Source organism: Talpa occidentalis, unplaced genomic scaffold, assembly GCF_014898055.3.
Source record: "Talpa occidentalis isolate TD23 unplaced genomic scaffold, MPIMG_talOcc4v2.1 talOcc4.2, whole genome shotgun sequence".
Taxonomy (NCBI): Eukaryota; Metazoa; Chordata; class Mammalia; order Eulipotyphla; family Talpidae; genus Talpa; species Talpa occidentalis.
Window position 1 is genome coordinate 55,840,435 of NW_023602073.1, and position 14,513 is coordinate 55,854,947.

Consider the following 14,513-nt stretch of genomic DNA (forward strand, 5'->3'; position numbering starts at 1 on the left):
GGTTAGTCCATTGTAGGAGAGGAGGGCTGGAGGGCACAGGTGGGCAGAAGTGTACGCCGTGGCTGAGCATGGGATGCATAGGCCAATGGCAAGAAGAATGGGTTTGGCCTCTAGGGCACCAGTTCTCCAAGTGTGCTCCCTGTCCCAGAGGTTCCTGTGACTACTGTACCAGGTTAAGACTTTTTACAGTAATGCTAAGATGTTACCTGCTTTTTTCTCTCTCGTTCTCTAAGAATATAGTGTTTTCCAGAAGGTACAAGATGTGAACTGGCATTATTGCCCTCAAGGTTAATGGAATATGTACTTATATAGGTTCATGTTTGTTTTGTTTTTTTTTTTTAGTAAGTTTCCAACTTTGTCTTTTTTAAAGATTTATTTTATTTATACAAGAGCTGGGGGTACAGTCCAGATGCGCGGGAGGGTGAGAGGACTCACCAGAGACAGAGCCGGGAACGGAACAGGCAGGCCAATCAAACACACTGCTGAGGGGAGCAGAGGGCAAGACAGGAGAGGTCTGCTCACCATGTGGGTTGCTCCGAGGCCGGTGGGGATCAAACCGGTGCTGCAGAGGCTGTGGACAGCTGCACAGCGCTGCGATCAACTGCCTGTGCCACCAGGGAAGCCCAATGTTTTTGTTTTTTTTTTTTAATTTATTTCTGTGTACAAGAACTGGGGTACAGGCCTGAGATGGGGGTGGGGGTGTGAGAGGATTCACCAGAGACAAAGTGGGGAGCAGAATAGGCAGACTGACTGAAACACACTGCTGAGGGGAGCAGCAGGAGAGAAAGGAGAGGTCCGCTGAGCCATATGGGTAGCTCCCTGGTAACTCCTGCTGCAGTGGCTGTGTCTCTTTCACAGTGCTGTGCTTAACCCCTTGACCACCAGGGTGGCCCTAGTTTCATGTTTCAAATTTTTCTAAGTGCTAGAACAAGTAGTTACAACCCTCCTAAGAAATGCTCTTTAAGAGTCCTTGATAATTTTTAAGAGATCCTGAGACCAAAAATTTTGAGAACCACTGCCCTGAAGCTCTAAGAAGATGAATGCCATAGATTTTTATCTAAAAAAAAAATATGCCAACAACAATAAAAAAGTATTCCAGTCACTTGTGGAGAGACTGGAGAGGGCAGGAACAGATGATGGTTGATGAGGGTGCTACCACAGTAGCTGAGGCCAGAAATAACGGTGGTTTCCCCAGGATGGTGGTGAATGCCCTCACTGTGTTTTCTGGAAGAGAAGTAAGAGGAAGTGAGGAATTGGGGGCTTTAGAAAGTGGGGTAAACTACTCCTGATCAAGCTAGAGGTAAATGAACCAACATGGGCACAGGATGGGAGAACCACAGGGCTAACTATTGTTTTCTTCCTGGCAGACATTGCCAGTGTCACTGCATCTGTCTCTTCCAGTCCTCCCAACAAAACTCTGAGGTTCACCTTCAAATACAGTAACCACCACCCACAGGTATCTGTATTAGAATGTGGCTTACACCAAGATGTGCTGACAGATTAAACTTCTGTATTTGAAGATTTAGGATCGGGTTGGTGGGAGGGGATTGTTTTTTCTTCTATTTATTACATGTTGAAATAATATGTTTAATATCTTGGATGAAATAAATTATTAAAATCCACCTTTCCTTTTTAATGTTGCTACTAGATCCTTTAAATGTACATATATGGTTTGCATTATAGTCCTGTGGGACATTGATACCTAAGTAATTTTTTTTAGTCTCCACACCCAAGGAAAATAAGTAGCATGCTCAGGGCAGCAGGATCTAACAGGTCTGTGAATTCCAAGCCTGGGCCCCACCCATCACACCTGCAGCCTCCCTCCAAGGGTGAATAGTTGGGGGGACAGAACCAAATGAGAAGGGAAAAATAAGGGAGGGGCAAGCGTTGTTACCTTCTCCTCCTTTGAATCCTTGGGTGTATTCAGGTAGGCAGCTGTGGAGAGAGATTGAGAAAGGATGGGGGAGAGGCGTGATGGGAGGGCAGCAGGATGGATGTCAGGCCTCTGGGAGTGGGCAGGGGATATCCCACAGTGGAGGGTCCTGGTTGGGTGGGGCCCACACTCACCAACCCAGCTCAGTGCCTTGAAGAGCCCGAGGAGCAAAAAGGCAGACAGGAAGAGGCCAACTCCGTCCTCTAGGGAGGGCCCAGAGAGACCTAGCGGCAGAGGAGACTGGAATAAGTTCCCTGTCTTCCCAGGTGCTTGACTCCAGATTTTGGATGCTTTGGCTCTTACCTGCTACCTCCAGGGTGACCTCTGCTTTGCGCCCCAAAGCGGGCAGGCTTGGGTGGTAGACACGGCAGGCATAGCGTGCCCCGTGCTGCTCAGCGGTGACTGGGGGTGGCTGGAAGTGCCCCGAGAGGCTGATGGAGCCGTCAGAGTGGTGGCGAACCGCGGAGAGCCACTTTCGCCCCTCAGCCTTTTGATAGCCACCTGCTGGGCCACCGTGGAGCTCCCATTCCACCTTGAGGCCCTTGGAGGGGTAAAAATGGGACACAAGGCAGAGCAACTCTGGGGGGGCCTCCCCAGCGGCAGCCCATACAAGAGGTGCTGGTGTCAGAGATACTTTGGGTGGCTCTGGAAAGAGAGTAGGAAAGGGGCATGGTAGTAATCAGTCCACACTGTCCTCCCTCAGAGACCCTCAGTTTGCCCTCTGGATTCCCCAAAATTGAGGGGGGCTTGGGTTCTTTTCTCTAGGAGTAGGGAATCTACTATCTCTCCATTGGCACTTCATAGGAATTCCTATGTCCAAGCCTCCTATCTCAGGGACCCCTATTCCCTGAGATTTGGGGAACCTTCATCCCAGAGCCCCACAGATTCCCAGGAACTTTCTAGCCATTGCCCTTGTGACTCTGAGAGACCTTAATCTGTCTCCCTCCACTCTTCTCCACCATCCCTACCCACTACTATTTTGGTGTCCCCATAATCCCAATGCCCACCCCCTACCTGTGGGAACACCTGTCCCATCACTCACTCTGCACAGCAAGCTCCAGGGTGACCTGCCCTTGCAGGTATGGCAGGTGGACAGTGGCCAGATAGGAGCCCTCCTGAGAGGGCCGCACTGCAGGTAGCCAGAGGCTCCCATTTCCAGTCCATGGACCCCATGGCTCATTATCATCCCAAGCTGCAAATGCCACTGCTCCCTCTTGGGCAGCTGGCATCTGTCCATCCAGCCCAGGAGTGGCAGCCAGGAGCAGGTACCCTTTACCCAGGTGCTGACGTCGCCACTCCAGCCCAAAGGGAGGGGGGCCTGGGGCCGGAGCTGTAGCAGCCTGGGAAGTGGGGGGCGTGTAGGCAAAACTCAAGTCCAGCAGTGTATCTCGTCCCAGTCGGATTTGAGGGGAGGGTGTGTTGGTGAAGACAGACAGCACAGCTGTGGAAGAGGGAGAGAGGGGAGTGGGAAGGACATGAGAGAAAGAAGGGGGGAAAAAACACAAGGAAAAAAAAAATGGAGTTACACAGGTAGGGCAAAACTAAGTACTACCTGTCAGAGGATGCCCTTTTCTGATACCATCTCCCAGTCCTCCCTGCATTGCCCCACCCCCTGGATTGGTGTTCTGTATTGGTAGGACCCAGAGTGGTTGAATGAACAGAGACTAGAGGTGAACAGGGGCAGTGACTGGGTATAGCTCTTGAAGGCTGCTCTGGACTCAGCCCACGGGAGCTGTGGGGGCAGCGAGATCTCCTGACACAGCCTGAGCCAGCCTTGGAGAGCCAGCCAGACCTTTCTTGGTTGCTATGAAGATCTTGGTGACTCATGATTTCAATCCCGTGGTGATGTCCAGAGTGTTTACTGACTCTGGAGGGTTCTGGCTCTGTCTAGACCTCTCTGCTCTATGTGGCAGTGTTCAGAGGGGAAGTGCCTGGAGCCTGGCTGTCCTGGTTAACCCTAACTTTAGCTATTTATATGGCTATAGTTATCTCACTTTTCCATGGCTAGGTTCCTAATCTCTAAAATAGGAACGATAATGCGAAGAGTACCTATCTCATGGGGTTGTTATGGGGGAGCCATATGTTACGGAGCCGCTCTGCCTCCTCTAAGTCATTCACTCTACAAGCATGTGTTGAGCACCTAGGATGTTCAGCGTGTTGTGGTAGAAGACAAAGTAGTGAAGAAGAGGTAACCCCTGCCCTCCAATTGCTTCCAGTTTAATAAGGAAGACAGACAAGCACGTTGCCAAGTATAATGTATAATACTCTTTCCTCACCACTTCCTACTTCTATCTCCCAAACATATCTCAAGTTCTGTTTCCAATGAAAGTTCTCATCGATGTACATTTGGATAATTGCAACGGCCTCCTCTCAGGTCTCCCTATCCTCAGTGTCTCTGCTTTGATTTATCCTCCAAATTATAGCCAAGCAGTGTGGCTACAAGTCTGATCCAGTCATTCACCTGTTTAAAATTCCCAACAACTTAGAAAGCCAGTCACTAAAGGCACAGGCTGGGGCTAGATGGCCTTGGTTCAATTCCTAGCCCCTTTCTTACAAGCTTTTTGTCCTTGAGCAAGTTACCTAGCTGCTTTGTGTCACAGATTTCTTCATCTGTGACATGCGAATAATATCAACACCAATTTCTTACGGTTGTTGAGAGGAATAAATGACAATATGCATGCGAAGTGCTTTGAACAGGACCTGGCATGTAGAAAATGCCTGATAAATGTTAGCTGCTACTATTTTCTAGCTCTTGGACTATCATCATTATTATCATCATGAACTTGCTGGGAAAGTCCATGGGAAAATCATTTAATGTATATTTTCCTTATTTATCAATGATCTGACCTTGCTACCTTTTGTAAGAATCAAAATAACATAGTTTGGGGGAAAATTGCACACATGTACACAGACACATTCAACTTCTGATGGCTCACTATCATCTGTAAGCCTGCCTTTCCGGGCACTTGGTAATCCAGCCTCCAGCCTCCATCTACCTTCCCAGGCTTCCTTCACACCCTATGAAGCAGTCACATTAAATGCCTTTCTGTGACTAGTGGAAATGCTAATCATTTTATAAGTCTTTGCTTTGGATATGTTTCCTTAGGTTTACAACATCCCTTCCCAAATATCTAAATATCCCATGTCTCTCAAGGTCAGTTCCATGGCTACTTCCTCCCAGAAATGTCAGGGTCCTCCAAGTAATCTTTTTTCTCTAGTGAGTATGCAATTTTTAAGCCTAGTGTCTAAGTTTACAAGATTAAATTTCTCTTGGCTTTATGGGACTGCTTTAGTTCAACAGAGTTTTAAAAAGTAGGGAATTTCACCTAGTTTATAAAAATCCAGACACATACTTTTGAATTGTTAAGAACAATCCATAGGATTAATAAAACCTAGAGTTCTTACAGTTTAACCTTTAAACTAATAGTGTGCTTTAGTAGGGGTTTTAGAAACAATTTGAGGCCTGCATGCCACAAACTCTACTCTGTAAAAATGGTCTGAACAGCAAGAAAAATTCTGTTTTTGCAGCTTGCATTATATAGATTTTTGTTTTCTCATTAAAAACAAGCATATAGGGCCTCCCTGGTGGCACAAGGGGTTAAGCACTATGAAGCAATTCGCAGCCTCTGCAGCACGAGTTCGATCCCAGACTGGCCAGGGAGCAACCCACATGGCGCAGCAGACCTCTTCTGTCTCGCCCACTACACTGCCCTCAGCAGTGTATTTCAGTCAATCTGCCTGCTGCCTGTTCTGTTCCCCACTCTGTCTCTCTCTGGTGATTCCTCACACACACACACACACACCCCTCACCCTATATCTCTGGCCTGTACCCCGTTTCTTGTATGCATAAATAAATCAATCTTTTAAAAAAACAACAACAATCATATAAAGCATTATTTAAATTATATAAACCCAGGGCCTCCCTGGTAATACAGGGGTTAATAAAGACACAGCACTATCAAGCTATTGCCAGCCCCTGCAACATAAGTTCCATCCCCTGCCAGGAAGATAAACCTCATAGCACAGCAGACCTCTCCTGTCTCGCCTGCTGTTCCCCTCAGCAGTGTATTTCAGTAGATCTGCCTGTTCTGCTCCCCACTCTATCTGGTGAATCCGCTCATCCTCCCGTACCTCTGGCCTGCGCCCCAATTCTTGTATGCACAAATAAATCTAAAAAAAGTATTTAAACCGAAATCTACTCAAGCTTCTAGATCTAACTACCGATATGCAGGAAGTGTGGAAGAAAGATGAAGAGGGGAAATGACACCATGAGGAAACAATTGGCCAAATAGAAAATGTAGGGAAATTTTACAGGACAAATGGGGCAGGCAATGATAGAATAAAAAAGACTCAAGACAAAACAACTGATAGGTGCTGAATATTTGTGTCCCCCTTATTCCCAAATTCATATCTAAAGCTTTAACCCCCAATCCTCTCCCCGCCCGCAAGCGAGTGTTACTATGTTTGGATATAAAGGGTGTGAGGAGGTGGTAAAGATTAAATGAGATCATAAACGTATGTTCCCTGTCTGTTAGAACTGCTCTGAAGACATGGCCTGTAAGGGGGCCTGTAACACAAAAGGGAGAGTTTTCACCAGACATTGACCCTGCTAGCACCTTAAACTTGATCTGCTAGGCTCCACAGTTATGAGAAAATAATTCCTGTCATTTAAGCCACCCAGTCACCCAGTCTAGGCTATTATGCTATAGCAGCCTGCACAGATAACAACAATCAAATATAATACCACAGACTTGTTTTTGGCTCCTGATTCAAGCAAATCAACTGTAAAATTGTATCCTTGTACAACAGGAAAATTTTAATACAGGCTAGAAATGAAATAAATAGTACAGAATTTTTTTGTTAAGTATGATAATGGTTTCTGGCTTTTGTTACCACCTTGTTTAATAGAGATGCCTACTGAAGTACTTATGAGTAAAGTAATATGATGCCTGGCATATATGAAACACTTAAAAAAAAAAAAGGAAAGAAGGTGGGGGAAGATAGTGAAACATTTTGGTAAAGTGTACAAAAAAAAAAAAAAAAAACACCAACAAACAAAACTGTGCTCTTGGGTGATGGGTATATGGCAGCTAAATATACTTTTCTAATTTTGTGTCTTTGAAATTTTGTATAACAACATTTTAAAAGGTTTGTTTTTGTTCTTTTTTTTTTTTTGTATAAAAGAACTGGGGTATAGGCCAGAGGTGTAGGGTGTGAGAGGAGTTACCAGAGACAGAGTGGGAAACAGAACAGGCAGATTGACTGAAATACACTGCTGAGGGGAATAGTGGGCAGAGACAAGAGCGGTTTGCTGCTGCCATGTGGATTAACTCCTTGACCAGGATCAAACTTAGGCCTTGATGGAGATGGCACTGAGACTTAACTTGTAGGCCACCATGGAGGCTTCCATTTTAAAAGATTCATGAGAGTTAGGGCCTCCCTGGTGGCGCAGGGATTAAAGTCTCAGACCTATCAAGCTATCCCTAGCCACTGCTGCATGAGTTCAATTCCCGGGCAGGGAGCTAACCCATGTGGTGCAGCAGACCTCTCCTGTCTCGCCCACTGCTCCCCTCAGCAGAGTATTTCAGTCAATCCACCTGTTCTGCTCCCCACTCTGTCTCTAGTGAATCCTCTCACCCAATGCACTAGCATGCAGTTGGCATTATTGTAAACAAACAAGGGCAAAATTCTTGCCAAGAGAATATTCCATTGAGCATATTAAGCACGCTAAGAGTGGAGATAGCTCCCTGAAAAGTATGAAAGAAAATGATCAGAAAAAAATGAAGGAAGCCAAAGAGAAAGGTACTTGAGTTCAGCTGCAACACCTGCCTGCTCTACCCAGAGAAGCACATTTTGTGAGAACCCATGGAAATGTGCTGATTTGCTGGACCCCATTCCCTATGAATTCGCAGCATGATAGGTCTGGACTAGTTTAAAAAAAATAGTGTATAAATACATATTAGCAAAATCATCAATGATCTGTAATCCAGGTATATATTCCATTAAAAAAAATTTTAAAGATTTATTTATGCATACAAGAACTGGGGTACAGGCCAGAGATGTGGGGGTGAGGGGATCCACCAGAGACAGAGCGGGGAACAGAACAGGCAGACCGAATGAAACAGATTGCTGAGGGGAGCAGCAGGCGAGACAGGAGAGGTCTGCTGGGCCATGTGGGCCACTCCCCAGCCAGCGGGGGATCAATCTCAAGCTGCAGAGCTTGTGGACCGCCCCGTGGTGCTGTGCTCAACCCCCTGTGCCACCAGGGAGGCCCCCATTTTAAAATTTTACATTAAAACAAATTTGATTTTCTTAAGTCCCTAACAAATAGAAATGCTTGAAAAGGAAGACTGAGCACAGGAAGTTTTTACCCCTGGTGGTCTATGAAATGCAGATAATCTTCCCTGTAGGCCATTCCATGGATCCCTAACTGGGCTGCCTTCCTACCCCGGCTGCTCTCTAGGCTGCCTTACAGTATCTATGACAATTCAACTGAGAACCTTCTACAGAGCAGAATCTGCATTTAATAACATTGTGACCCTTAAAGAGCAGGAGGAGGACACCCAAGAGATTCTGATTTTATTTATTTATTTATTTATTTATTTTAGAGATTCTGATTTTAATTCGCCTGTAAGGGGACCCAGGTTTCAGTATATTTAGAAACTTCCAAGAGGAGTTATTTGTAGCCTGGACTGAGAACTGGGCCCTAATTTATTCTTGGTGCTAAGAAATATTTATTGCATCAGTGAATAAATTAACAAAGTGCCTCCCTTGATAGTCACAACTATCAAGACACAACAGAGACAGATGGGAAATAGCATCCACATTCCACACTTAGAAAAACGGGCTCAGAAGGGACTTTCTCACCACCAGGTGGGGAAGCCAGGAGCTCTGGGGAGTACTCCTACCGCTGGAGGGAGCGACAGCCCCCACCAGGAGCAAATTGCCTCTGCCCCGCCCAGGGTCGGGCCTCCAAACCAAGACCGGAGGTGCAGGCAGGGGTGGGGGTTGGGTGTGGCTGCTGGGTCCGTCTCCCTGGTCCTGTGGGTGATTCTCGGCGAGGAGGAGGGTGGCGGGGAAGCAAGGGTGCAAGGGCTCTGTTGGGGTTGCCCTACCGGCCAGGCCGTGTTACTTACATAAAATCACACAGGAGAGAGGGAAGGCGAGGGCTCTACCCGTATCCCACCCAGCCGCCGCTGCCCCTAGGTGTCCCCATTCCTGCTCTGTCTCCCATTCCCTCCCGGCGCCCCAGCCCAACTCTGTGCCCGGCGCCTGGGCCTCAAACGGGCCACGCAGCCCCAGCCGTGGGAAGCTCGGGTCTCTCGCTGCGACCTTCCCTCTACTCGAGCCCACTAAGTGCCGCAAAGAGATGGCGCCACCTCGCGCCAAAGGGAAAGGGCTGAAGAAAAGTTCCCGCCTCTGACGCCTCCCACGCTCGTCTCCCGACAAGTTTTTCCAGGTCGGGCGCCGGGAAACCCCGCCTCTCTCCAAACCCCGCCCCAAACCTCCGGATTTATTTTACTCGGCGGGGGCTGGAAGAAGCCAGAGGCGGTTTAATTAGCCGAACTGCCTCGCTTTACAAATAAGGAAACTGGGCTCCAGTCCACACCGCGATCGCGACCCTCACGACCTCCCCCCTCTCCCCGCTCCCCGGCCAGCTACCTGTCGCCACGGTGAAGAGAACGGGCTCCGGCTGAGGCTCGGGCTGCAACAGCAGGAGGCTGGAGAGGCTGACGACCGGGCTGGACACGCTGACCATGTACCAAGTGCCGTCCAGGGCTCTGGGGCAGCTCTCCTCGGGGGTCAGGCCGCCGGCCCACTCCGCCGAGGCGGGGAGCAGGACGTAGCGGCTCATCTCGCAGTGCGGCGCCGGGGCGTCCCGGGGGAAGCGCTTGAAGGCGGCCTGGAGGGTGCTGGGGGGATCTGTCAAGTGCGGGGAAGGGGAGCCGCAGCTGTAAAGTCACCGCGCGCAAAGGGGCGGGAGGGCAGCGCCAGGGAATTGCAAAGGCACAGACTGCCCGGTAGCGAGAGGTTCGACGTGTGATCCAGATTCGTCTTACAGAGCGAGACACTGAGGCCACAGGTCACTGAGTGCCCTAAGGAAGACGGGGTTTCGGCGGAGGAGCCCAAGATGGAGGAGAGACCGGAAAGACTCACCGAGCACCTTGAGGTAGAGCTTGGGGTCGAGGTCGGGCCGAGGAGGTAGTGGCCCCGGGCCCTGGTGCACCATCAGGGCCGCGGGCTTCTTGGCCAGGCGGCCGCCCCCCGCATCCTCCACGAACCAGCACTCGATGACCGCGCGCCCCGCTACGACCACGGTCTGCAGGCCTGGGGAGAGGGGCGCGAGGGAGCGGGAGGCCCCAACTCAGGAGAACTCACCCGACCCCGCCGCGCGTGTCGCGTGCGCGGAGGGAAACCTCCCTCTGCTTCCCCCCCAGTTCCTGAGCGTTAAGTCGCGGGGTCCGCTCACCCAAAGCCACTATGAGGAGCAGGGATAGGGGCTTCATCGCGCCGCGATCTTCTCAGTCTTCAAGCCTCCTCTTCCCCTTTCACTTTCTCTTTCGCCCAAAGGCCAGCAGGAGGAGCCGAGGAAATCCCCGCTTCGATTAGCGGAGAGCTTCTGGGAGGCAGGTGCTTCCCTACCGGCCGGGCAGGTTGGTATCCGGGGCCATCCTCTCCAGTTCGGGTGTGGCACCTCAGCTCTGCCCTCCTGGAGCACCCAACACCACCCCCCTGAATCCCAGAGACCTCCCAACCCTATGCTCCCCCAACCACCCACTCCCCCACGAACATTACTTCGCCTTCCCCCACCTGTGCCGTGTTCCCAGCAAACACAGAGGGGCTGTAAAGAAGCCAAGTGAAATGACCAATAAATATTTTAATCACCGTTTAAAAAAAATAAAATTTAAAATAAAAACTTTGTACTCCTACGACTTACTCCTTCTCTCCAACCCCTCCTCAGTGAGAACTGAGTTTTGTTTTTTTTGGGGGGGGGGGCGCCAAAGGAGGGATGGAGGAAGGATAGGGTAGAAATAAAGGGCACATCTTTGGGGGGAGGGGCAGGGTAGATTCTAGGACAAGGGTGTGAGACTGAAAGGCCTGGTCTCCACAACAATACAACACAGACTTCAGGTACAGACTACAACCACCTGACCCTTGACCCTGTGGCTCCAGGATGCTCAACAAGCCCCCCTCTCCCCCTCCCACCCCCGATATGTGCCCTACTCTGGAGCTAGGGCTTCAGTGTTCCCATCTGAGGGGAAGGAAAGACTGAGTTCTGGGGATACTCTAAGGGGCTGAGGAGTGGAATGGGGCGGCCAATGGTGCAACGTGGTTCCCCCTCCAGAATATATACAAGTCCATAGAGAAAAGGAAGACAGTAACTGTAGTGGGGGGTCATCTGGGGATCACAGCCCCCTGGCTCTTACTCCCTGATCCCTCTTCCCTGAAAGCTACCACCCGTCAATTTGCTCCTCCACCCCCACTGAATCCCATCTCCACCTTGGGGACACTGGGTGGGGACCAGACCCTTCGGCTGGAAGGTGTGGTGACTCCACTGGCTTCATCGCTGCTTCCACCGCCCACCCCAGGGGACTCTCTCTTGGGAGGTAAGGCTGGCCCAGCAGGGCCCCCAGGTCCCGGTGCAGCCCCAGCCCCGCCCCCACCTAGCCTGTGTCGGCGCTCACAATGTCCCCTGTGGCGCATGAAGCTGTCTCGCCACATGAACTTCTTGGCGCAGACACTGCATTCGTAGGGCTTGAGGCCTGTGTGCGTCTTCATGTGCTCAGTCAGGTGGTGCTTCATCTTGAACTTTTTGTTGCACACGGGGCAGTCAAAGGGCCGCAGGTTGAGGTGCATGTTCACATGCCTGTCACGCATGCTCTTGTGGGAGAAGGCCTTCCCGCAGTGGCACAGGAAGATCTTATTCCCATCCCCACTGCCTGTCCCTCCAGGGGTCCCACCAGGGCCACTGGGCACACCCAGACCTCCTGCGGATGTGCTCCCCATGGTCACCGCCCCGTGTTCAGTTTGGATCCCTGGTGGCTGGCCTGGAGCCTGTGAGGAGGAGGATGAAGATGATGGGAAGACTAGGATCTGGTTGCCCTGCATGTCCAGTGGAAGCAGGGGCCGGGGAGGGTGGGAGGGGGCATAGGAGGAAGGAGTTGGCCCCCCTGAATCATCAAGCCCTGCCCCAGGACCTCCACCCTCATAGGGGCCAAAGTCATTAGAAGACTCACAGAAATTGACCTGTTCCTCTCCCTTCTCTGGAGGTTCAGTCAGGGTCCGGACATCGCTTATGCTAAGGGTAGCCTCAGGTCCACCCCCTGCTGGAACCCTGGACCCACCCCCTAGCTCTTCATCTTCATCATCCTCACAGGTCAACACCAGGTCTTCCTCCTCCTCATCCTCTTCCAGATCTGGGTCTTGTGGAACCAGGGGTGTCGGCGCTGGACAGTTTCCACCCCTTTTCACATATACCCAGTGTTTCTGGGGCATGATGCTAGGGGGTGCATAGGTGGGTCGCCGGAGCCCAGCCCCAGGGACCACAGCACCTCTCCCATCTCCCCCATCATCACATAGCTCATCCGCCTCCAGCAGCAGCTTTCCAGAAGTAGCCCCCCCACTGCCAACCACAGGGGCTGGGAATACAGGGCCACCTCCACGACGCTCCACACTACCCACTGTAGAAGCTGTAAATGCTTCCTGGGAGGAAGATGAGAAATCAGCAGACTCCCGGGGACTGAAGTAGTTGCTGCTGCTAGGGGACTGATTCTCACTGGCCCGACTGGAGGCATGGGAGCGCACCGAGCCCACTGTGGCAGAGGCCACAGTGCCCCCACTCCCTGAAGGCACCCCAGCACCAGGGACAGTGACCGAGGTAGCCGCAGCAGTGGTGATGGTGGTGGTAGTAGCTGAGGCCCGGCCTTCACGGAGGAGTTCAGTACATTTGTCCACGATGTGCCACATTTGCAGCACAGACCCCACAGTGAGGAAGTTGACAATGTCAGCAGCGGCCATGCTGAGGCGGCCAGTGTAAGCTGAAGCCAGAACAGTCTCGAAGGCCCCTGGGTCCATGACGCTGGGCAGCGAGATGGAGGTCATGCCCTTGAGTAGGACCTGGTCGTGGAAGTAAGGGGAGGAGGCAGCCAGAACAGCACGGTGAGCCCTGAATTCCCGGCCCTGTACTCGGATGGACACGTCACAGAGCTGGCCCTGCAGCCGCTGCTGATTGAGGGACTCCAAGAGGGCGCTGGTTACCTCAGGGAAGGACACATGTACCACTGCAGCTGCAGGCAGGGGCAGTGGGGGTGGGGCCAGTGATAGAGGCAGGGGGAGTGCTGCCCCGCTGGGAGACAGAGGAGATGGCTCCATGGTGTGGAGGGAGGGGATAACCCCCCCCAGCCACAGGAACAAAGAAAAGAGGAGGGCGGCCGGGGGGGTCTCTGGGGGAAAAAAAGAGAGAAGAATGAAAACATCTCATAAATATACAGCCCTTTACAGTTTAAAAACACGTTCACACCTATTATCTGAGTAACTTCACACCACCACTGTGAAACTGAGAGTCCTCCTGACCCCATTTGACAGATGAACTGAGCCTCAGAAAAATTAAGAGATGATACAAGGTCACACAGCCAGTAAGTGGCTGCACCACCTAACGCAGTTGTCCTGACTCCAAATCCAATGTTCTTTCTTTGGAAGTTAGAGAAACAAGAAGTTCCTGGGGAGTGGGGTGTCTTTTTGGTGTTCCGCACCCTTTTCTTGGAAGGGGGGTACGTCTGCCCTCGTACTGAAAACCATCCTCCCATTTCCTTATAAGCTATACACCCCGGTTCCTTCGCCGGCCACGCCCCCTTCACCCCACGCGCACACTGGCCCCGCCCCTTTCAAGACCCGCCCCGCACCCTCGGCCCCGCCCCCCTTCAGGGCCCGCCCCCGTGGCCCCTTCGGCCCCGCCTCTTGTCTACCCCCGCCCACACCGACCCCGCCCCCTCTGCTCCGCCCCAGGCGCTACTTCGACCTCCTCTCCCACCCGGAAGGCGCCCCGCAACCCCGCGCGTCCCCGCTTACCGGGCCGCGCGCCCCCGGGCCCCCCCGCCCCTCACTCGGCCGCCAGAGCCGCAGCCTGGGCCCCTCCCGCCGCCATCTTGCGCCGACTCCCTCCGCCCTCCGCCTCCGCTCCGCCTCCCGCCCCTCCGGCTTTAAAGGTACAGGCGGGCACCCCGCCCGTGCTGCTGGGCAATACTCGGCCGACTCGCCCACTTCTCCTTTAAAGAGAACTGGCGCTTCATTCCACCTTAAAGATACCACATCCCTTTTGTAGCTGAGCACTGAGGACTAGGTTTGGCCGAAACACTTATTCCCCTTTAATTCTGTAAGCCTGCCTCTTCCCATAGGTGACGGGTTTCGGCCGTCGCTACCGAGACTCCGCCCCCAAGCTTTGGCCATTAGCGCTTTTGCGGCATCGAATCGCCCAGGTCTCTCCCAGTTTATGACAGTCCTCCTGAAGCCCCGCCCCCTCCTCCCGGCCTGGATTGGCCAAATAACCTTGAGTCAGTCCTGATTGGCCTTTTTACTCCTA

The 14,513-nt window shown here is 51.8% G+C and overlaps 2 protein-coding genes across 3 annotated transcripts; both read right to left on the reverse strand.

Annotated features, from left to right (window-relative positions):
- Nucleotides 1-356: 356 nt before the first annotated feature.
- On the reverse strand, nt 357-10,669 carry TAPBP (TAP binding protein). 2 transcript variants are annotated; one of them, XM_037519521.2, is made up of 8 exons: nt 10,404-10,667; nt 10,091-10,261; nt 9,596-9,856; nt 2,976-3,374; nt 2,237-2,578; nt 2,068-2,157; nt 1,895-1,935; nt 357-1,224 (listed from the first exon to the last, which is right to left on the reverse strand). In XM_037519521.2, exons 1-8 carry the CDS (start codon nt 10,438-10,440, stop codon nt 1,213-1,215), a joined length of 1,353 nt encoding a protein of 450 aa, XP_037375418.1. In that variant the 5' UTR covers nt 10,441-10,667; the 3' UTR covers nt 357-1,212. The 2 variants fall into 2 exon arrangements, with proteins under 2 accessions (XP_037375418.1, XP_054554696.1); XM_054698721.1 differs by lacking the exon at nt 1,895-1,935 and having other exon boundaries at nt 10,404-10,669.
- Nucleotides 10,670-10,727: 58 nt separating this feature from the next.
- Nucleotides 10,728-14,025, reverse strand: ZBTB22 (zinc finger and BTB domain containing 22). The gene is made up of 2 exons (XM_037519520.2): nt 14,003-14,025; nt 10,728-13,377 (listed from the first exon to the last, which is right to left on the reverse strand). Exon 2 carries the CDS (start codon nt 13,304-13,306, stop codon nt 11,396-11,398), a length of 1,911 nt encoding a protein of 636 aa, XP_037375417.1. The 5' UTR covers nt 13,307-13,377; nt 14,003-14,025; the 3' UTR covers nt 10,728-11,395.
- Nucleotides 14,026-14,513: the final 488 nt, after the last annotated feature.

Bases quoted from the DNA above. Each gene is read 5' to 3' on its own strand.
- TAPBP (XM_054698721.1), bottom strand. From the start codon at position 10,440: ATGAAGCCCCTATCCCTGCTCCTCATAGTGGCTTTGG. The intron at 9,857-10,090 runs GTGAGTCTTTCC...CGCACTTGACAG, and splicing joins GCTCTACCTCAAGGTGCTCG to ATCCCCCCAGCACCCTCCAG. The intron at 2,158-2,236 runs GTAAGAGCCAAA...CTCTGCCGCTAG, and splicing joins GGTCACCCTGGAGGTAGCAG to GTCTCTCTGGGCCCTCCCTA.
- ZBTB22 (XM_037519520.2), bottom strand. From the start codon at position 13,306: ATGGAGCCATCTCCTCTGTCTCCCAGCGGGGCAGCACTCCCCCTGCCT.